The sequence below is a fragment of the Ambystoma mexicanum genome, chromosome 9 (genome assembly GCF_040938575.1).
Source record: "Ambystoma mexicanum isolate Mex_15411 chromosome 9, UKY_AmexF1_1, whole genome shotgun sequence".
NCBI classification, from domain to species: domain Eukaryota; kingdom Metazoa; phylum Chordata; class Amphibia; order Caudata; family Ambystomatidae; genus Ambystoma; species Ambystoma mexicanum.
The window spans coordinates 914704915-914728224 of NC_090931.1; the positions used below are offsets into that span (position 1 = coordinate 914704915).

General features: G+C 43.8%; 1 protein-coding gene across 1 annotated transcript in view; it reads right to left on the reverse strand.

Annotated features, from left to right (window-relative positions):
* The window catches only part of ITGA4 (integrin subunit alpha 4), a 911072-nt gene that overhangs the window by 481877 nt on the left and 405885 nt on the right, over window positions 1–23310 (reverse strand). Inside the window, exons 13-14 of the mRNA XM_069616079.1 lie at window positions 21135–21180; window positions 18590–18744 (exon numbers count right to left, since the gene is read on the reverse strand). Of these exons, the coding sequence (XP_069472180.1) occupies window positions 18590–18744; window positions 21135–21180 (201 nt within the window). The remainder of the gene's footprint in view (window positions 1–18589; window positions 18745–21134; window positions 21181–23310) is intronic.

The following is a 23310-nucleotide window of genomic DNA, read 5'->3' on the forward strand; positions in this document are numbered from 1 at the left end:
TGCAGTACAATGGACCTGCAGATTTCCAAGACAAAACAATTGCATAAAGAAGGTAAAGCATGAAAGATGAGGTAATGTTATGCTGATTTTGCACAATGATGAATGTGTGCGGAAAAAAGCAGTAGATGCAGGGACATAGGAAATTCTCATAGGGAGCGCACTGAGAACAGAATATAAATGCTCAATTGAATTTAAAAAAAGAAATGGGCAATTGAGAAAAAGTGGAAAGAGTTCAGTAGGGAGGCAGTCGAGTAGGTTTTTGGGATATCGCCACTGCAAGCTATAATAGAAGGAATGTAATCTAAGATCAAAAAGGAAGAGTGGATGCCCCACTTTGACATGATGCTTAATTAGAAGGAGGTTTACATACCTCTGGACAAGCTGAAACATGTACAAACCCAAGAAAACATGCATAGCATAAATAAATATCAGAATTCTCCATCACAAAGAGAACGTCCCTGGGGCCTAGGACTCGCCCAAATGGAGCATTTCAGACTTGGACAACTAGAAACAGTTTATATACCAAATGTTCTGTTGCCCCTCCTGGTGTAAGAGCATATTTGTCTCTATATATGAAAATACAACGTGCAGGATTTAGCAACATTTGAGTGTGATTGATAAGGAGGAAGAGATTTTCATTACAGAAACATTCTAAGAAACCCCCAAGAATGGTTGTAAGATGACCACATCATCACACATTTCAAAGGAGGCTTCAGACAAGGACTATCAAACATCCATCAGGATTACGTTTTAAAGAGCGCTGGGGTTAAGTATGTCAGGAACTTAAAAGTTTCTTTGCATGTCTGATTTTTCAGTTTATTTTTCTGCGTTTGAATGTCTGTGCAGTTAAAGGGAGTGGGAGAAAGTGAAGCAAATAACGATGAATTAATACATCAGCAGCTCGCCATTTGTGTACTTTGTGTGAGGGGTCACAAATGTGAGGCAGACAACTTTGTAAAAGTTTTTCAAAAGAGGCTATTTTATTAACTCAAAAGGTTGGATAAATGCCTCACTACCCCTACCCTAAAGAGGATTCCCCTGCCTAAAATAAACTAACAAAAGCATTCTAACAAAAAATGTCTGTCCCTCACACTTGTACATACACCAACTCAACAAAGTAACATATGGCAGTTCAAAAGCAACAAATATAACAGTTACATTTCCAATATGATGCTATTCACCAGATCCAAAATAATAAGGAAATCCTGTCATGTATCAAAGTTCCAATGCAGTTCTTTTGATTTCTGTTTAGCAACAAAAAGTTCCAACACTTCAGGATTGTTCAACAAGGTTTCTTTCTCTTCCACTTGTGATATTAAGAAAAACAACCTCCTTCGCATGAACCAAAAGCAATTCTTGAATTCAGTAGAATTTATATAAATTGGCTTTGTCAGGATTCCTCTGCATCCACATTTTTGTTTACAAACGACTATTCACTTCTGCCGCAGTTTGTACAACATTCTGTTCAGCGATGAACGTTTGTCAGGATGATTTGTTAACACCACTTCATCAACTTCCACCTGGTTTACTTCCACGTCAGACCTACTGCTAAAATTACACCTGGTTTACTCCCATGCCAAGACTACTACTTCAAAGTGCTCTTTTCCGATATATGCCCTTGCCTGAACAGAGTAAAGTGTTACCATAACCTCTGACTGGGTTTACTCCACTGCCAGGTCAGAAAATTACAAACAAGTGCTTCTATGGTTAAGATCAGTTTACAACAATGTTGCAATGTCTCTTGCTTCACAACACCACGTTTTAAGCATTTCTTTAGGGAAGTCAAGATTCACATTGGTTCTCCTCATTACACCTTTGTGACTTCCAAAACCTCTTCAAGTTATGATCCACTCCCTCTGGATATTGTTTTCCAGAAAGGCAGCCTTCTTGACACTTTTGTTTCCCCACTTCTTCATTAACCAAATACTGACAATAATATGGCCTTACTCTGACTCTTCTTTGGCTTTGGCAATGTGGGTTAACACAAGCTTCTTTTATGCACTTCTTCAAACATGGGCAGAAAACTTTACACATTTTAGGACTCACATTTGCCCCTCTTGACTTTGGCAATGTTTGGTAGTGTTTAATTGTCTTGTTTTAACTTTCTTTTGGCTTGGGCAATGGTGGTTTCTATTGGGTTCTGGAATTATTGCCCCATCTTGTTGCTAGCTTTCAAATACCCTGCATGCTTAAAATCACAGTCAGTTTGTTTTAAAAAATAATGTTGTCTCTGCTTTCTGTCAGCTCGGTATTCAAAATTGCCTTCTTTTGTGTTTTTCTCTCTAAACGTTAGCATTCTGATGCTAAAACACCTCGTGTGAGCAGGCGAGAAGTTATGGAGCGCTCCAGTGTCTCAACAACTTAGTGAACTCACCAGGTATGGCATACGTGTTCGTTTCTCTCGATGCTCCCAGGTCTTCTGCCTCAGCTGCTCCTCATGGTCAGGAAATCTGCTACTTCCAGCTTGCCGTTGCATGCGCCATTTGCACACTGAGCTTCCTCTACTCCAAAGGCTGCTCCCCTGTGTTAGGGGAGTGTTCCCAAAGTCCTACAGGCAGTAAGACATTAGTAGGCCATCCCAGTGGTTTGTAGATCCCCAACTCTTAGTATAGATTTGGTAGTGTGGCAGAGCAGTCAGGCTTATCTTAAGAGGAAGATGTGAGCTGTAGATAAGCACACTGAATCTTAGCTAGACAGGCACAACAAAGAAGCACTTACACTTATTTTTATATAAAAGATATATATTTATTATATTTACACCAGAATCACTTTAAATACTTCAGGCATTTACAGTTGAACACTTAGAAATGTTTTTATTTATTTATATGCGCCTATGCCCACAGGCATCAGCGCGCAACACAAATAAACACACATAGATACAACAGGCGACACATTGTGTGCCGTAAACAAGCAACCATTGCCTCTAACTCGTTTACTTCTAGGCCGGACCAATCGCATTGAGTCCCTAGACCCGGGTAACTCCCGTTAGTTTTTGGAGAATCAGGCGTTCTTTTAGGTACTCTGACGCTTGTCCATATAAACATTTATGAACAATCGTACTCATCTTGAAACATATTCTAGCTTCAACTGGGAGCCAGTGCAGCTCCCTCCTGTGCACAGAAATAGGGCCCCGTCGTGCCACACCTCTGGCAATCTGCACAGGATCGTTTTGAAGAATCTGCAACTTTTTGACAGAACTTTTGCTCGCTCCAATCAGTAACACACTACAGTAGTCGATCCTAGGCATTATAACAGCTCTAACCAGCCTAGTGCAATTAGCCAGGGAGACATAAGGCTTCACCAATCCGAGCAGTCTCAGATGATATTGAGATTTGTTAATTACACTATTAACATGAGCTTCAGCACCCAGGGATGGTTAAAAAATCACCTGCAGAACTTCACCTTAGGCACTGCCTGAAGATAGTGACCATGAACGCTAAAGCCCTCGTACCACACCTCAAGTTTAGCATGTGCTTGTGTGGATCCAAACATAAGGAACTCTGTTTTTGCCCTATTAAGGCAGAGTCTGTTTGCCGCCATCCAATTTTGGATAGACTTGTGAATTTGTGCAATGCTCTCCATGTCTTTCTCTTAATCTCCACGCAGCTCCATGATGAGCTGAGTGTTGTCAGAATAATTTGTAAATCGCACGCCTAGATTTTCCAATATGTCACATAGGGGTGACAGAATAAATTGAATAGTGCCGGGGAAAGACAGGCCCCTTGCAGTACACCACAATTAATTAGCTCCACTTCAGAGCACGCATTACCCCAAACTATTCTTGATTTCCTGTTCATGAGAAAAGATCTAATCCAGTCTATTGTTCCACTAGAACACCCACCCTGGTCCACAAGGCTGCTGAGCAATTACTAGATAATACACTTCAAAGGATACTTTCATTTTTGTGTTTGTTCGTGGTTACATTTGTAGCAACATTAGAAATGGAAAAGACGAGGTTATCGTATTATCGGTAATTGTGCACTCATGCAGTTTTCAACAGGTCATACGGTAATGCATTTACTATGCAAACACACATAGAAAAGTCCATGTAAGGGAGGAAAATAAGTGGTTAGTGCAACATGAGCTTGGTTCAAAGTTCTAGAGATGGTTTCTTTGCCTGGCAAGTCTTTTAAGTCCAAAACCACAACCTTAGCTAAAGACAGTATGGACAGGGCTTGAAGTCTTGACAAACTGTGAATGATGAGTTCTTGAGTATTTCTTCCAGTGTCTAAAGTTATTGAAGCTGCAAGTTAGCAACTAACAAAGGGGACCTTAAAATGGACTTGAGAAGGGAACTCAAGCAGTGGCTTGGGTCAGATGTAAGAGGGGTTGCCCTGGACACTTCTACATGCACTCCAATGCGCTGGAGCGACTTCTTGGAATCAGGTAAGCAATACATTTTTTCCCACAGTACCTTAGGTTTGAAGAAAGTGTTGGTGCTGGTTGCCTCGTAATGTTGCAGCTCTGGCAGACAAAGGACAGGGGATAGAAAACCCCTCACCCACTTCCTGCCTGCCCAGACACTATGAAGCCTAGGCGGGGATGCCTACTGGTTCCTGCCAAAGGCAAAACACACACACAGACCTCCCCCTCCCAGAATGGTAGAAGAAGGGTTAACAAAGGCAACCATGCTAGTAATGGTGAAAAAAGAAGGTAACCCCCATGTTGGTACTTGGGTGCCCCTATTGTGCGCTACCGAGGCTATGGACATAGCCTCCGGTATACAAAGTACACAATAGTTGGTAGAACATGTCCACTGCCAGCATCCATATCTAGGTGACTGTCTATGTGATTAAAAAGTCACAGGAGTAGAGAGACGGGGGATACTAAGTATCCCTTTGCCACTCCACTGAAGGTGGTGTGTGCCAATTTCTCAGACTATAGAGTTTGGGAGAGACACCAAGTATCTCGCTATCCTTAGGAACTGTAGTTTACTTAAGGATATAGGAAAAAGAATCTTAAAGGAGGACCCAGCAACATTGCCCATACGGAGATGTGTGCTGAAGTTCTAAAAACACAGATGCCTTTAAGAGCTATGGAGCGGGAAGACTCCATAGTACAGGTAAATTACAAAGATTAGAGTTCCATAATACAAAGCCCATATGAATGAATGAGTGGAAAAAGGCTCCACTCATTTAGATTTAAAAGAAAAAGGTCCTCAAGTCCAGCAAAAGTGCTGGGGGTCTCACTAGAAGAGGGGACGAAGCATAAACATGATAAATCTCCCTAACTGCCTGCCACCGGAGACAGGCTTGTTAAGGAGAAAACTTTTCAAACTTTCACTTCCCGCTGCGTAGGCTCTGCAATCTAGGTCTGCAGAGGGCAAGCTTCACTCTGCGACACTTACCGCAGCGCGACCTCTGCAATTAAGGCTTCTGGAGGTGAGGACCCTCTCAGGACTGGATACTTCTAGGCACTCAAAAGTGGTCCCGGCACCTTCTCTCTCCTCCAGTTTCTGCTTCTGCTGCAATGTGGAGAGTTCACAACTCCACCACCTACATCTATTGCTCTGCTCCTTTTTCTTTTACTAATGGCCTGCAGCGGAGGGGGCCTTTTAAGTCTCACAGTCTACCTCAGGTGTGGGTGATTTCAAGCTGTTCTTTCCATTGTGTTCCCCTGCAGCCCTCTTCTTCATCCCAGTACCTTAGGGATTATGGGCCTTGCAGTTCATAATGCAAAAATGTGTTTTCTGCATTTGAGTTTTGATCTCGTGCTCATTTCTGTTCTTAATTATATTCCCTACAGGAATATCATAAGGATCATTCACAATATTTGGTTTTACCGAGAAATAAAGATCTTCAAGGTCTAAATTGATAATATTCACAGACTCCTTTTCACTGGACCTTTGGGAGTTAGGGGAGCTTTCAGCTCTATTAGTCTCTATGGTTTTAAAAGGGTTTTCATTCTTCCTACTGCATAAGGGTTGATGAATATGTTCACCCACATTAAGATATTCGACATGGGGCGCTATAAGATGATTCTGACAGCAAGCCATTGCATACTTTGGCATTGCTGATATTTTTCCCCAGAGGAAGACACATACTGCGTCTGACCCAACAGAGTCCTCCTGTTCCGCTGGACCCTTTCTCCTCCCAGGTGATCCTGCTGCATAACACCACCCCCAAGGTCTGGATGAGAAAGTGTCTGCTTTTCCCTGGCTGTCAGGGACATGGGAACGCTAGGGACAATGTTAAGACTTGGTGCTAGAATACTCAGGCGTGGGAAGTTACAGTTGGTGCCTGGGTGTTGGGGAATGTTTAAAATGCCTTCCATTTTCCATAATGGTCCTTCTCAGAGATCAACAGAGTTTTGTTCTCAAATTGGAGGATTGGGCTCTAACCCAGGCCAAGATGGTGGGTTGGTTCAGCAGTGATCCAATCTAGAATGTTGATGGCAGATTGGAAGTTCAACCTCTTTCAAACTCCAAAAAAAGGTAGCAGGCGCTCCTCTCCAGAAAGAACATGGCATGATAACCTGTTCTGAGATGAGAGTTCATCAATGAACCTTGAGGAGTCTAGACGTGTATTTTGAATTCCTTCATCGAGGCCCAATTCTTGAAACCGCAGAAAATCCAATGGAATTAATAACAGTGCAGGTGCTTCAGTGGAAAGGTAGGGGCTTGTACTACCGGCAGACTTGTAGTTTCCCGGTCCGGAAAGGGTGCCGGTAACAGCTGTTACCAGCACTTTTTTCCAGACCAGCAAAGATGTAATGAGGGCCATAATCTCCTGTTGCAAGTGTTTATTGGTATAGCTTTTTGGTTTTCTCTGAACGTTTCTTTCCTTGTTCTGGCCAATTCTGTTCAGTTGTGTTGCTTTCACAGCGCTCAGATTACCTGCCTAGCCTTCTTTCTTAAATTGGTTCCAGTTTCCCTAAATGGATTCTTGATTTTATATCTATATACTTTGTAAACGTCGACAGGCAAAATGCAAATTCAAATTGAACTGGCTAATATGGTTGGACAGGCTCTTTAATAAAACACAGTCAGGGTGCTTTTCTAACAGGAGGAGTGGTAAACCAAGGCATAAAAGCAAGGTGTAATCTCTTGCTTTACCACTCCAGGACATTTTCAAACACTTTGAACGTGGAGTCGAGGCACAAAGCGGAATAAATGTTTTTGCCATGCTTTCCTCCTCCGTCTTAAAAGTGCACTTGGTTTTACACCTGCGTGATATTTTCAAGCAGGCACAAAACAAATGGTTTCCAATCAGCCTCTATTTAACACCTACAAAAACCAGGCTCATTCCTTAGGAATAATTTTACACGCAGCATTTACATTTTTACAAACCCTAACGTAATACCTAAGAGTAAAGGTGATTTCACTTGAGTTTTCTCTTCACTTTTGCACTCCGTTTTGCAAACATTGAAATGTGTATGCTGAGAATCAAACAGCATGTACGTGCTAATGTTGAAGGTCCCCTGCATGTAATTTAGGGCCTCAACATGAGTTGGACAGTATGCCGGTGGTAAATCTGCCGGAATACTACCCAATGCAATTACCATTACCGTAACTTGGTCCAGAGGTATTACCGCTGGATTGCAAGTGGCAGTGGTGGTGTAAGTCCATTGGACTCAATGAGGCCTTTTCGGTGCTATTACTGTGGCGGTAATTCCGCTGTGGTAATTGCCCCGAAAATGGGCACAAAGTTGGCAGATTTACCTTCAGCTCAGGGAGATAATGCGGCGGTAACACTATTACTGCTGCATTTTTACCATACTGCCCAACTTGTGATGATGTCTACTCCCAGACCTCATTATGAGTATGGTGGTTATGGTAAAAAACGGTGGTATTTTTAATATTTACTATATTTTAAAAAACACCTAATTAGGAGTTGTGGGTCACATGTGATAGTTACTGCATGTGGCACATAGAAGGTACTGTCACCCCGAACAGTCATTGTAATGGGCTATTAATAACACGCTTAATACTCAGAGGTTCCTATGCACAGACCTGGGGATTGAACCTGTGTTGCTCTGCTTCATCTTGTTTCCAAAACGAGCCTGTTGCCCCTGAGCTATCCTCCCGAGACTCCTGTCTGCATACTCTGTCCAATAAATATTGATATTGATATTGATATTTTATTTATATTGCGCTCGTACACAAGTGTTTCAGAGCGCGATATCCCATGTGGTATGTGGTATCTTAAAAACAAATTGTATTTAGAATATAGCATGTTTTTTCTGTTACTGGTGTACTCCTAATAAGGACCACGGTGCCGCCAAAATGTTATTTTTTCTCATAAAGGACAACATGAACTTTCATCTATCTTTTGGTCTAAAATCCTGCTTGTCCTTTCAAATCAACAGGAGCAAAACGTAACGAATGTAGTCATGGCCACAGTTAAATTTGTATGAGGGTCAGACATCAGTTACTTATCTGAACTGTTATATATTTTATCATGGTTGTGAAACAGAAAGTAGTGGTCATTTGTACACATGCTACTACAGACGTCTGCCTAAAAATCAGATTGCATTTTCCACCTATATTTATTTGTGAGTCAGAGAAGGGTAATCTGTCTATAGTACATGGCAGCCCGCAATAACACGCTTTAAACATTACATCACTACTGCAACTCTAATTACGTAGTACAGTACAGTGCAGTTGTGACGTCATAAGGCCCGAGTCAACAAGTAGCAGAATTTTAGCTGTCACTGTACCACTTAATTAAAGCTTTGATCAGCCTTTCAACTTCTTTTCTTATAAAAAAAACCTTTATTAGACACTTAACAGCAGTGCATTGATAAGTATTTTTTTATATATAGCTTTATAGTTGTATTTTTATGTTGTGCAATGTTGTAAGTTTTACTGTGTGTTCTTACCCTGCTTAACTTTTTTCGTCCATGATTTAATTGTATTTATCAACAGCTGTAAGATCTCTTACATTGGCTTAAGCAAGAGACCAGGTTTCAAGGTGGACGACACAGATTGGCCATGGCCATCATTTCTATGCTGAGGATTATCAAATCTTTTTTTCGTTCTCATCATTTTGCCTCTTCACACTTGCTCTTTCTGCTGGTTTGCTGACCATTCTCGGATGTCTGTCAATGGACTACTGATCAATCGCTCTAGAACTGGGGTTCTTTTCTTCCCTGGATCAACAGCCCCTTCTCTGTGACCTACTCCAGCTATTTCATTTCCCCCTTGTCAACTTCCTCTTGCTTTCGCTGCTCTCCATCGGCATCATATTTTATTTTTATTTTTTCTTCTCATCTTAAATTGCAAGTATTGCTCGATCTTGTCGTTTTCATCTGGATAGCTTGTCCATTCCATCCGTTCATATGAGTACACTTCTTATCTCTTCATTAATTTTGTTCTCGTCTTGGCTAGTGCGCTGCTCTTCTGCATGGGCACCCGGCTAATACATTGGCCCCACTTCGGTCTATTTATCGTTCTTCTATTTGTTTACTTCATTGCCCTTTTCCTTGTTATTTGTTACTTTTGCTTTACTTTCTCTTCTTCATCTTTCTTTGGAATCTCGCTTAATTTTTCAATTCTTATTTGTTGTCCTCAAGTGTCTTCATGGTTTGAGCCCCCGTACCTCACCTCTCTGAATGGCACACTTAGATCGCCATCTGAGTTTCTTCTTGTTGTTCCTATTCTCCGTGTGCACAGTCAAGTAGCCATTCCTCCTCTTTTTTGGTCACAGTTGAATAACCATTTTCTCTCTCTGTCCAACTCGTAAACGGATCGTGTAATTGTTATGCCTCTGAATTTGTACCTTTGTTATATTGTCCAGCACTTTGGTGAAAGCGCTATATGAGCCAAATGAAATACAAATAAAAAATACAAATGTCGTCTAAGTAATAATCTAAAATAACCTCTATCATATGTAAAAAGGATATTGCATGTCACTTTGGATTTCCGTGACCTTATAAAGGAGCTTGGCCTTAGACTTCGTTCTCCTCTATATGGTCAATGAACCCCTGGGTGATTTGCAGTATCGTTATAATGTATTGGAGGGGGAACTTAATCCCACATAGACTAAACAGATGAACTCCAGTAACTTTCTTTCATGTTGATATACAACACATAGGTCAGGAGATATATTGAATTTACTGTCAGATAAGCAATATCAGTCCAATATGCCTGGCACACATGAACTGCAGGTCTGACCGTCCAGTGACATGGAAAGATGCAGGTTCCAAAACCTATCACTGTGTAACCTTTCCAATGAAACAAACATTGGCAGCAACCATGACAAATTCAAGCATTGCACATATCACCAATTACAGGAAAGGGATATTGAGTCTTTATTTTGATTTTTATTTAAAACCCTATTATCCTTACAGAGCCACAATTCTAATGTCTAGGTCACACAAAGACAGGAAAGCTGAAGAATGAAAAAGAAGAATACTTGAAATACCATTTATGGTAAATATTCCTTCAAAGTTTCTGTTCTTCAGCAAGCAAGTTGCACATCAATCCAATAAAAGCCACAGATGAAGTGGAAGGGCATTATCAGCAGGCTACTAAAACATATCTTGATACTGGGATATAAGAACCGAGTAATTGTCAATTATCAATTGCCCTAAAGAACTCACCTTAGGAGCCTTCGGAGCCTTTGGAGCCTTTGGATTCTCTGCTGATAGACCCCCAGCGTTGATTATTACATAGAGCATTGCAAAATGATAATCCCATAATAACTGGACTACATGTTCAGTTGTTAAGGGTCCAGTTAATAGATATTAGGCCTCTCCAACCAAAATTCAAATGGAAGTTGGAAGAAGATATCAAATCAAAAGATAAGACTTTCTTATGGTTACCAGGCCAGACAGCAAGATGTCTAATTTGAGCATTAATGTCAGAATGCCTGCATCCCTCTCCGGGAGTCTGTATCGACGTTGGAGGTGCACATAGACATTCCAAGATGGCCACCAAATTTGCTGTGGTTGTTGACTTCATCACAGCTCAATTCCAAGATGGCCGCTCCATACGGCACCCATGAGATCTGCACGTCATCGGCGTGATGACGCTTTGTCTCCCTGTGAATATGGACGATAAGGAGACTCAGAGCAGCTCTTCTTCATGTTGCAATGCTCTGCCTACATGACTGGACGCTTCTCTGTGTAAGGGCTGTTCCCATTCTTGCCCTCTCCTGTTTCTTGGCCCTGCTTTCCCTGTTTCTGTCCTGATTCCTTGCCCTGGCTACTCTGTGGTCCTCATCATGCCAGGTACCCCTTTGGTAACTTCAGCCTACTCCTGAGCTTTATGGACTTTTCTTAGCTGTCGCTCCAGTCCATTGTGGGACCTTCAGTTGGACATCATTCCATTTCACCTTGAGAGTGTCTGGTGGAGGTTTTTTCTGGTAACCCGGTTTTCCCTCCCCTTACTTCATCCTTGCCATCCGGACAGTCACCTTGCATGCAGCTTTTCTACTCCCACTTTAGCCGCTGTGGCTTCAGGGACAGATAGGCCTTACCTCTATCAATCCCAAAGGAATAAGAAGCAAGAGGTAAGACCTGTTGGTGACAATGAAACCAGAGGCCAAAACCGTTTCATTAACAGAATGGGGTGATTTTTACTAAGGCAGTGGACCAACTCTGCACCTACGCCCAGGTTAAGGGCCAGAGTGAAGTGAAGGTCCCTCAACACTGGCGGTTGTGTCATTACCATCAAGGGTGGCCCAACACTGGTGTAAATATAACCACCAGCATCCATGAAGATCAAATGGGGGCTCTATGGGCTCATTTGAATAATAAAAACAAAATTGTACGTGTCTGAGGCCACGCAGAACTTCTAAAGTCTGTTTTCCTTGTTGATGACCATGACATCATCAATAAGGAAAATGGACTTCGGGAATACAGCACAGTTTCAGCGAACACCCTACAAGATGTCTTTCCTTTTTTTCTTTTATTGAAACAAGCCCTTAGCACCCGCTTGTGATCTGTGTGGGTGCTAAGGGAACTAGTGGGAGCAGGCAAAGGGTTGAGGAGAGAAAGGGGCTTGGAGCACAGGCTTAGTTGTACTCGGGCTGCTCGGAACATAGACTTTTACGGGTCAATACAGCCCATGTGCTGAGCTTTCTGATTGGCTTGCACCCCCTGGCAGTGTGCTAATGGTTGATATCCACCTGGTACTTGGGCATTCCAGGACCTCTGAACTGATTAGCACATGTATTACCTTTACACTTCCCTGAGGCTTCTGAACTGAACAAGGAAGTTCCCTTATGTGCCTGTTCACAAAAAAAGTATTACCATCAACATGATCAATGGCCTGATGCCAACAGAACTAGTGCACCTATTCTGATGAGCTTACAAAAGAAGATAAGTATCACATCCCAGTCTCCCCTTACTAACAGGATGTGTCTGACTTTGTTTTCTCTAGGCTTTACAGAAGAAACCGGACCATCCTTTATCAAATCTACCTTAAAGCCACAATCCAGACACAGATGATCACTTCCAGGCTCCTCTCTCTTCCTCTCTATTATCAATCTGCATTGGCCTATCTGAGAAATCTGAAGGTACTCTCACATCTACTCCCCAGGGATCTTCTGTTCAATGTTTCAGGGAAGGTGCATTGCTTTTGGATCCCAAACCTGGGGGTGGACCAGTGAGGGAGGATCACCTGAGTGGAGGGTCCTTAGGGATTGGAGATAGGCTCCCCGAAGGCGAGACATAGTATCCCCCTTTCCTGATATTGATCTACCCTCCACTCCCTTAGCTTTTATGGGCTATTGCTAATCTCATCCCATCCTCCCATATAGTTTTCCCTTAAGTACTGAAAAGAAGAAGAGGCAACTAGGAGTAGTGCAGATTTCCAATTATAAACACCACTCTGGTACTGAGACGAAGAAGAGTGGCCTGAAGGCATCTGTCAATGCAGATCAGGCATGCCACACTAATAGACTCAAGGAAGGTCAGGCAATTGAGGGTACCTCATTTCACTTGCAGTCTGTTAGTAATAGAGGAGAGTATAAAAGGTGGAATCCAGAAGCACACAAGAGGTGCAGTCGCAGAAGGAAAAGAGAACCGAAGAATTGCTGGAGCGAGAATCTGAGACACTGAACCACCGACGAAGATCCCGAGAGTCTTGCTGAGGTGACTGTGCAGGACTGGAAGCCCCTGTGCGGGAAGGCATACAGAAGGCGCTGCTAAGGGGCTGAGGTAGAGCCAATCACGAAGGCCGGTGTGTGCTGAATGGAGTACCCATCGAACTGACAAGTTGGTTTTGACGCTCGGGGAGACGCTTGGGGAGAACAAAAATGTTGAGAGACACTAGGAATGTCAGAGTGCTCCAAGGGACCTTGGAATTGGTAATGGTTCACGGAGGTAGTGAAAACTACATTTATTGAATACCAAACTGCATGAAAGGTGCAGCTTAAGTGCACACAAGTGAAAACTGAATTTATTGAATACCGAACTGCATGAAATGTGCTGCTTAAACCCACACAATTGAAAACAACATTTGGTGAATATCACACTGCATAAAAGGTGTTATTCAAGTTTGCCCAACTTAAAGTTACAGTTATTGAAAGCTGAATGGAATGAAAGGCGCTATACTGATGAATGAAACATTACATTTCCTGAATCTTGAGAGGCAAGAAAGTCGTGGTTTGAGTGAAAACAAATAAATGTTACATTTGTAAATTACTGAATTGAAAGAAAGCTGTTACTTGTTTAGAATATGAAGTGCTAAAGACTTCATAAACATTCTGGGACAATCGAGTAGATCAAGTAACCCACTATCAGAAAAGCACTTTAAGAGTAAGGTAAAAGTGAACAGTTGTCTTGAACATTGCAACTGAACAACGTCTTTGGAGAATCCTATGGTTGCATGACCCGTGATGGGTGGACCGTGTGGTCGGACAACTGCGCCTAGACCAGGAAGCTTCCGAACACTAACATTACCAGCATCAAGAGTCAAATCACAGACAAGGAATGTGGTTACTGGTTGCGTGACCTGTAATTGGTGGACCGTGTGGTCTGATAACTGTGCCTAGACCAGAAACCACTAGATAGTGGAAAAGCAGCAAAGAAGTGTGTGTCCTGGGTGAAGCTAAACACAGGGCAGATCACAACCCAGGTATTATCTTATGAACTTGTGAACAGAGGAAGCAAGTTAACTGTTCAGTGTAAATATTGGGGAAGGGAACCCTGAGAACCAAAGAACTGGAGAGTGTTTATCTTGGGGAAGGGAATCCCAAGATCACAGAGTTGTATAAACTTGATTACATTTGAACTTGGGGAAGGGAAACCCAAGACCTTCTTTTGATGTGAATTGTGATGCCAGTGAACCTAAAGAAGGGAACTTCATAACGTGATCACCTCCTTGAATGGAAGTTACATTGCAACTTTATTGAACTTGAATGGTTATATGTGGATTGAGAACATTTCCCCACTAGTTTGAGTTGTAGTTTGTGAGAACAAGCATAGATTTCAACACAGACAGACCTTTGGTTTGGACTTACAGACACAGGCTTTCCTTAGATTTCTTTAGGAAGGGAAAATCCCCCCATAGCATAGGGTTAGTTGGGCGTTACACCATCCTGATCATTAATAAAGCTTTGTTTAGAAACATATATAGCTGTTGTCTATGTCATCTCTCTTGATACCATGCCTGTTTCACACTATCTCTACCAGAGGACTTGGGGTTGGTCAGAATTGAGCCTGCCTGCTCACAAAAGTTGCTTGGGAAGATAAAGATGTTGTTCCCCTTACATTTTGGCTCTTGTAATAGAAAAATGGTTTGTGGGACCATTTGAATAATCATTTAAAGGTTGGAGGATCCAGCACTTTTGCCAATTCACCCCCAAACTCCTCTTTAAGACTTCCATGGCGTCAAGTGTGTTGTGTTGTGTTCTTTCTATCAACTGTGTTTCAGCAACCAACTACCTGAACTTCATGGAATAAGAAAGAACATCCATTGTTCCCTGCTCTAAAGTCACAGAAGGCTTCTTTAGCAGACAGCTCAATATCAGACCTGACTAAATATCTAGTCAAATGTCACCAAAAAGGTGATACATTTATCCAAAACCAGATCATGTTTAGATAACGTACCAAAAGCATTGCTCATCATGAGATCAAACAGAAACAAAATAGTAAGCTGAACCAAATGAGCCTCAAGGACTTCCTTGACTCTGCCCGTCACCCACTCATATTCAGCAACTGAAAACAAATGCTAAAGGGATCATAGCAACAACTTTGTGCTAGATGACAAACTTACTTTTCTCCCATTTCAATTCTGAATCTGCATCGCAAAAAGTTAAGAACGGGAGTTCATTGAATGGGCCCATTCCCGAGGAAAGCAACCACTGCATTTGCATCCAGTGAGGATCTGCATTGTCAGGGTTCAGCTTTTTTATCCCTGCCCAAATTAAGGGGTGGACGTTTTCTGAAGACACCCCGGCTCTGACCTGCACATAGAGGAAGAAAGGGGGCCGACCTAAAAAGGCATCCAGAAGAGGAAAACCCATAACTTAGCAACTTAAAATGAACCATGACCTGATTGGAATGTGACAAGGGATTGTTATAAAGCAAGCAGTAGCTTGAACAGGTGACCAGCAGGCATCACACTGAGGAGCACAACAGTTGTGTCCTACCTCCATCCAGCTACCAATCATTTACATACAAAGTGCTAACAAATGACAGGAGGAGCATGCGTGCAACTGTTAGACGTGATGAAACAGGAATGAATAACTGTATCCACCACTTTGACCATAATTAAACTGTATTTGACCCACACATGGAGGCACAGAGTCAAGTCCCCAATCTAATATGTAAGAGGCCCCAGCCTTCGGTGAGACCAAAATTGGCATCTTAATTTTTCTGGAATGAAAAGGCACTACAGCACAATACTGCCATGCCGGTGTTGAGGGGCCTGGGTGTCGTGGAGGAATACATATCCCACAATGGTTGTGATGCCCCTGGGTGCACGGCTTGCCTTGATGGACCCAGAGGCCATGCTGGTCCTGATCTCCCTGAGTCATGAAGCCAGGCATGATACTGATATACTTATATTCATCACTTTGCCTCTGTTATCTTCCACACACTGCATGTCTATTGGCAGGACCTTCTCCTGACAATAGACAGGAGTAAGGAGTAAGACCTTCTCTTACTCCTTATCTTTATTCCTTCTCCCTGCCAAGTTGCTATCATCATTTCATTTCTTGGGTCTCAAAGCATATAGAAATCAAAGCTGAAATCCCCTCACCCCCATTGTTATTAAGTTTGGTTCTTATATTTATTAGGTGGGACATACCGTGACTTTGAACGGTGCCGGAATTATTATTTCATTGAATCAGGAATTATCTGAAGTGTATATTGAAGAAGGACATAACAGTCACTCTGCTCTTAAAGAGAGATACCATTTACATTAACTGAGTCCAGTAGATCCCTTCAAATGAATTAAAATGTAGTTTAACCTAACCATAGATAAAGAGACCCCTTAACCTTCTGACATGTGAATACACTGCAAAAACAGATAAGGAACTGGGGTTGGATCTTAGGTGAGTAAGTCAGGTTGATTTAATTGCAGGCTATGGCTTCTATTGTAGCTCTTCAGGTTCCAAGCAAGCTGTTGGCTTTTGCACAGACTTGAGCACGTGATCCAAAGGGCGCGTTGCTTGCACACTGCTTGGCCCTTTGTTCCTGCCTGCCTGTTGAAGAAAGTATCTTGTACAACAGAGCCTGCACGCTCCATAAGGCCCTTGGTGCGCAAGGCATTCAAATTATTGTCAATCAGTTTTGCCCATATAGTCCCACCAGATCCTTCCGCCCCTTCGGATCACAAACTGATGATTACAACCATCTTTAATAGAGACCGGATTGGTGGCAGAACACTTTCAATGTAGGCCACCCCACTATGGACCGCAATTCACCTTCAATTGCACCTCATCGATTACCATTGCAAATTAAGGAAGCATCTGAAAGCATTTGTCTGTGCTCTGTAGTTGCTGCTCTAATGGCTCATGGACCTGCTTTTGCAATTCTTTTTCCTGATTTGTGTTCCTACTCTCTAGTCCACCAGCGCCACAAGGCTTTATTGAGTGTGCTTATAAACCGCATACACATACATACATAACTCCTTCTCCTGGAGCACGGTACTACTCCTGTGCTGCCTGATGATCTTTGCCATGCATTGCTGGCCAGTTCTCACTGTTGTTCAATACTGCTAGGCTTCTCATGTGCCTCTCTGTCCTTGCTGACATCTTAACCTCTGGTTTACATCCCTCTTGTCTTTGATCTTAGTCATTAACAATGGGAATAGAGGGAGGATCTTCTCTACTGCCTCTTACTTTTGTTTCAGCCGCAGCCCTTTTTCATTGGTAATTTCATTTTGTTCTGCGACAAGGATACATGTTTCAGCTCTGAATGCATTTTATCCGGAGGGTAAGCATCCTTCTTGATCTTGGAACTTGTCTGTTGATTGGTCAACCTGCGTGCTCATCATTTTACAGCCCTCAGCTGTGGGCTATTGGCTGATAAGTGCCCTTAAATTGTGTTAATGTCTCACACTGCACAATATGGAGTAAGAAACATCTTACTCCATCTCAAACCTTACTCTTTGTTTCTGCCTTCTCTCCTCCTCTCCCCTGCTGAACTCCTGGTTGAAACTGAAACTGCACTGGTTCCTGGCCACCCTCTGATCTCGGGCCCAGGTCCCCTCCCCCACCAGTTGCCCACCTGCACTGCCTCCCTGGCAACCCCTGCACTTGGGTACTGTTTTCTGTATCCCTACAGTCCCCTACCAGCACTTGAAACCTGATGTCTGCACTTACCCTTGCACTTGCCACCAGCTGTCCGCATTTTTATTTATTGCTGTTATGTATTATATTTTTTTATTGTCGATCCCATGTACTGCACTGTCCCCTCCCCTTTTCCCCCACACTTTTCCCCTTGCCCCTTTCCCTGCACTTGCGCGATCTCAATCACACCTGGCCTAGTAAGATCGTTGTCTGTCTTCCCTCAGTTCCCCCTCCCTTGCCTCGTTGCGCCTTGAAGCACTTGTGTATAGGCGCGTTATAAATGCCATATCATATCATATATCTTCAAGCACCAGCATTACAGGTACAGCCATCCACATTTAGGGCATTCATTCACTAGCTGCGGTGCAGTTTAATTCCATCCGTAAACATTTGTTAAATGCATTCTTACTCGGTTGGGCAATTACCATGCTCGTCTTGAAATGGCATTTGTCTATCTTATCTTTACAAATTCCAATCTGTCAATTACCAGTGCAGTGAACACTAGGAATATGCCAGTACAATAGGCCCCATAAGTTACACGAGTCTGTCGCTTTTTCTGCAGCACTTGTATGTTTCTGAAAGAGCTCACGCCCGCCATTCATGTTGCTGCTACAATTTTGACTTTCTCGCAGTGCGCATTTTGAAATGTGGCCAGCCAGATGATTGCTCCTGAGATAAACATAGATGGGTCCTGTGCCATCTTTCGTTAGCACACTGCATCTGAGCTATGTTTGCTGACTATAGCATGCCCGCTGCCATCTTTTACCCTACTGTCTGGGATCCTCTACTGCATTGTGTACTGAATGGCTAGACATGCCCAACTATGTTTCATCAAATCTTGGAAGACATGTTTCCTCTGATATATCAAACGGCAAACTTGGAAGGTGCTAGCGGCTTCAGCTTACCGATATAGCCAGGTATGCCTCGTCCTTTGAAGCTGAAGCAAATGGAGACATCAAGACAAACTGCTGGACGTCCATTTTCAGTGCACTCGAGCCGCGTTCGGTTTACGGTGCTGGAAAGGTTTAGGGAAGCTTCGACCACCACCACTGCTCTGGTTCTATAGAGGAGTACAAACAATTATTTGTGTCATGTTAGGTGACAAGTGCAAAGTGCTGAGTGAAGGAGAAAACCAGTGAAGGGGCAGTTGTAAAAGGGAAGAGTGCCCTAAATCCTGAGAGAGATGGAGAGGCCTTGTGACCCCCAGAATAAGTGACAAAGGGCCTCATTACAAGTCTGGCGGTAACCGCCGGACTGAAACACTGTTTCTGCCGCCTGACTTCCCGGTGCCACCAGGATATTACAAGTCCCGGAGGATCGGGAGGTCAGGGGACACAGAAGCACCGGCACCATTGCTAACGGTGCTGGTGCTTCTGTGAGAACTCTACTTTCCGGGGCCGTTGCACCCGGCAGGTCAGACCTGCCGGGCGCATAGGCCCAGGAAAACAGAGTTGTAGTTTGCCGGTCCAGAAAGGGTGCTGGTACCTTGCTACCGGCACCCATATTTCCGGACCGGCAGTCTCATAGTGAGGCCCAAAGACCTTCCCGCCTAGAACTTTCTGAATGCCTTTTTGTTTGTTGTCCTTTGTTTATAATCATAACTTCAAGGACTATGTTCCCCAAAATTCTTTGGTGCAGCCAATTTCTATGCAACCAATTTCCATGCAATAGCCTTAAGTTTGACTTTGGTTCGATAAAGCCCTTTCAACTTATGCTGCTGTCAGTAGTTTGTCTCTTCCCTCGGCCATGAGACAAAGGTCATTGATCTGAACTTTTCAGGAGCGGATAGGGACCCCTCCCAGCCTACAAGGGTGGATGCCATAGCCAGTCCTACCCCAAAGGGGGAAGGTGGTAGTTGAGGGGGCCCCAGTTCCTGTCCTATCGCCACATGCCAGAATGTATATGGACTGTACAACTGTGAATCAGCAAATACCTATTCAACCAAGAGCTTTCCAGTTTCTTTCTTTCTATTTCTAATGGAGAGCAAACCTCTGGGCAGACCGCCCAGAAGATTACAACCCAGAGAGGCTTTAGGCAGACTCCTCCCGTCGTCATATCGTTCAAATCAGTGGGAGGAGAGAGACCAAGTGGAGTAGCATAGAATCAGTGCAATTGCAAGGAACAATGCATGCCACCGGTTAACATCAGCGCACACTGCACTCCAGCCAGAGTTCCATAACAGAAACTATTACGAGCTTGCCTCAGAAGGGATTCTTGAAAATCCCAAAGACTTCCCAATACTTACCATGGACTTAGCCGTGGCGCAGCCCCCTTTCTATGTATTCTGTCACTTCTCACATCTCCCGGGTAGGGAAGTCAGGGCGAGATTGACTAGGGGAAGAAGACCAGTGGGAGAAAGAAGGGGATGATAAGAAGGATTACAGTAAACAGGAAGGTGTGGGTTGTTCGGGCGAGGTCAGAGAAAGAGGTGATGGCAGACCAAGACACCAGAAGGAGGAAGGATGGTGAACTGGAGTGTGGAGGCATTTTGGAAAGTAGGGGAGATATTGGTTAATGAGAGTAAGTGGTACTGTGTTGTAAGTGTGAGCGCAAGGATGTGTAGAGTGTGAGTGGCAGGTGATTGAGAGAGTGAAAGAAGGGTGACTGAGTAGAAAGTGGGATGGAGTAGTAGTGGAATGGAGAAAGGCGTCATAGTGGAGTGGTGGAAAGGGGAGAAAAGCAGAGGAGTGGAGAGGGGAGAGTTGCACTAGAGTGGAGAGGGGAGAGTAGTAGTAGGAGAATTAGCCGGGGAGATTGTAGTAACATCGGCAGGTGGAGGTAGACTGTGGAAAGAGAGAGAGAGAGACATTAGGGGACCAGAGGACTAAGAACTAGGGGAGAAGGGGGGCGGGGGGGGGTGTAGAGAGGAGAGTAGCTGGAGGAAGTTGGAACAGCAGTGAAATATGGGGAGAAGAACATCAAGGTGTGAAATGAAGGAGACAGATTGAGTGTCTGGATTGCACAACCGCTTCAAACCAACTTCAACTGGAGTGTAAATTCAGCCTAGGAATTCCCAGAGGAGTTTAGACAAAAATGGCGTTTGCCTTTATGCCCTTACTGGCAGAAATCCAGAACTTAGAATTGGGGTAATTCTCTCTAGATACTAACCCAGGCAGTGGGGACACCTGGGTTAGGGAGGCCACTGCTTCTACTAGACAACAGAGCGAGGGATGATCCTTTGAGCCCTTTCAAGAATTTCTAATAAAAACCCTTTAACCATGCCTGGCATTTGGTGTTTTCTTAAAGACAGCTGCGACACTGGGAGGCATGAATAATGTGCTGCATTCAAATATTCATCAGTACTATTACCAGTTAATTTATCATGCAAAATACTGCACACATAAATGCATTCCATTACATCATAGCGTAACTTCTGGATAGCATAAACATTCACTGTTGAATTTCACACTATGTTTAGTGTATCATTGTCCTAAAATACCAACCTCTCACCTTAGCAACACAGCCGAATCGGACAGAAAAGCACCAACTGCTACATCTGTAATTGAACACAGATACACATCATTATGAGTTCAGTTAACCATCTCATAGCTGTCTTCAGTTACGATCAATAATAGGCCTCATTCTGAAATTGCTGGTATCCTGGCGGTACAGCCACCAGGATACCCGCAAATGTAGTTACCGTTTCTGGCACCCAGTCCGGCGGCATTGCTGCCTGATTACGGGCACCGGAGTGACGCTGTATATCCCCTTTCCTGGAGTCCCATTAGGGGATTTGCTGCCATTACCGGCACTCATAGTGCCGGTAATAAGGGCTTTTTTTTTTGGCGATAGGGCGTCTGGCTTTTGCTCCAGCTTTTAGCTGGAAGTAACTCAGGTGCCCCACCGGCAAACCCGTAGTCGGCTGCTCCGGTAACATGGCAGCATCCATGAATACCAGCACTTTTTTACCAGGCCGGCTGGCTCAGAATGAGGCCCAAGGAGATATGGTGAAACTTTCAGGCTTGGCACACAATGCTGCTGTGCTTGAGAGCATATTTTGTTGAACAGAAGAAACATACTTTATTTGGGTCATTTCATATCGTGGAATGCTCAGCCAAGTGTAATTAAAGCCGCCGATTTTTATTTCACAAACATTTCCAATTTTATTTTTTAGACCTATTATATGCATTTTTCCATGTTATTTGTTCTCTAAAAATAAAATCACAGCTTATATTTATTGGTCCCTACTTTTTTATTTTTACTGAGAAACTGTAAAGCTTAACCAATCTCCAGATGGCCCGTGACAGTATTATGCCTATCTCCGAAGTTAGATAATACAAACAATTGCCTTCCTTTCCTCCACATGACCAGTAACAGGGGTTAATGGCAGTTGCTACATGACCAACAAAAGAAAATCACCAAAATGAATGTCTTACCTGCCCAGTAAGTGGGCTGGCAGGTACCCACAGGTTGAATGAAGCCATCATCTCTTGGCCAATGTGAAGGGGGAGTCGGCAGAGATAAGGTGCATGAACCATGGTGAGATGCCCAGTATTTGGCGCATTTGCAAGGTGCTGTTGGCAAACGATGGAGAATGGCGACACTAGAAGCACTGGGGAACACTCTGTGGCGCGGCTGTGTGACGAGCGAATGCCAATGGATGGTAGATGGCCTGGGAGATGTGGCAGTCAGTGAAGCCTGCTGGCAGAAGGGCAACAACGGGTGAAGGTGGAGCACAGATGCCAGCCCACTTCCCCTACAGACCTTGGACTCAGTGGAGTGCAGCGAAAGAATGGCAGCACCACAGGGAAGCTTGGCAGGACCAGGTTTGAGGCTGTGTTGATGCACAGTCTGGCTCATGTTGGCGAGATTGGGGGGATGCTGGATTAGCTGAATGTAGAAGTCCATGGAGACGCAACCTTACAAGGACCTCATAGGTACCGAATGAGCAATGGTTAGAGCTGTGGGAGACTTTTCTGCCAGCCTTTTCCCACAATCCCTCTTCGTTGGTTTTTGGGTTGGGCCCATGCCTTTTTGGTTTCTTACCTCTAACGTCCCCTCTCTATGTCTGTTATGTGTGTTAAGGACAGGCGCCCTATCTCTTTTCTATTGTTTGTGTTTATCGTGGGTTGCAACCTGCTTAGTGTGAAGAGCGGGGCTACCGCTTTCGCGCCAGTTAGAGTTCATGATTAAAAAGAACAGACACAAGCCAATCGATGCCTCTGTGTCTTCTGCGCCATCATTGGTATTATTAATATTGCTAATGCGCATGAGCGGATTCCAACATTAGCGACGAGACCTTATCTACAGCATGCACACGCAAGAAGGAATACTGCGGTGCCCTTCTGGGTCCGCACTCCGGTCTCCTGCACCTACACTGAGCCGGAGAATGCTGCCATCTCACTTCGCACGGCGGCCTGCATCATTTCTGCCCACTTTCACTCAACGATGCGTCAGGCCTGACAGGGACCTGAGCTTGCGCACGCTGTCACCGCCACAGAGGAAAACCTTTCCATTCCGACTGCAATGCATAACGGTGGTGCACCACCACAAGGACAATTCTTTACTCTGCAGCATTCTAACACAGCAGGCACCGCCAAGGAGGAACTTTCAAGGCACCAGAGTCACTTGACACTCACAGGAGGATACGTGTCCAACATTACCCTCCCTTTTTCTTTCTATAAAG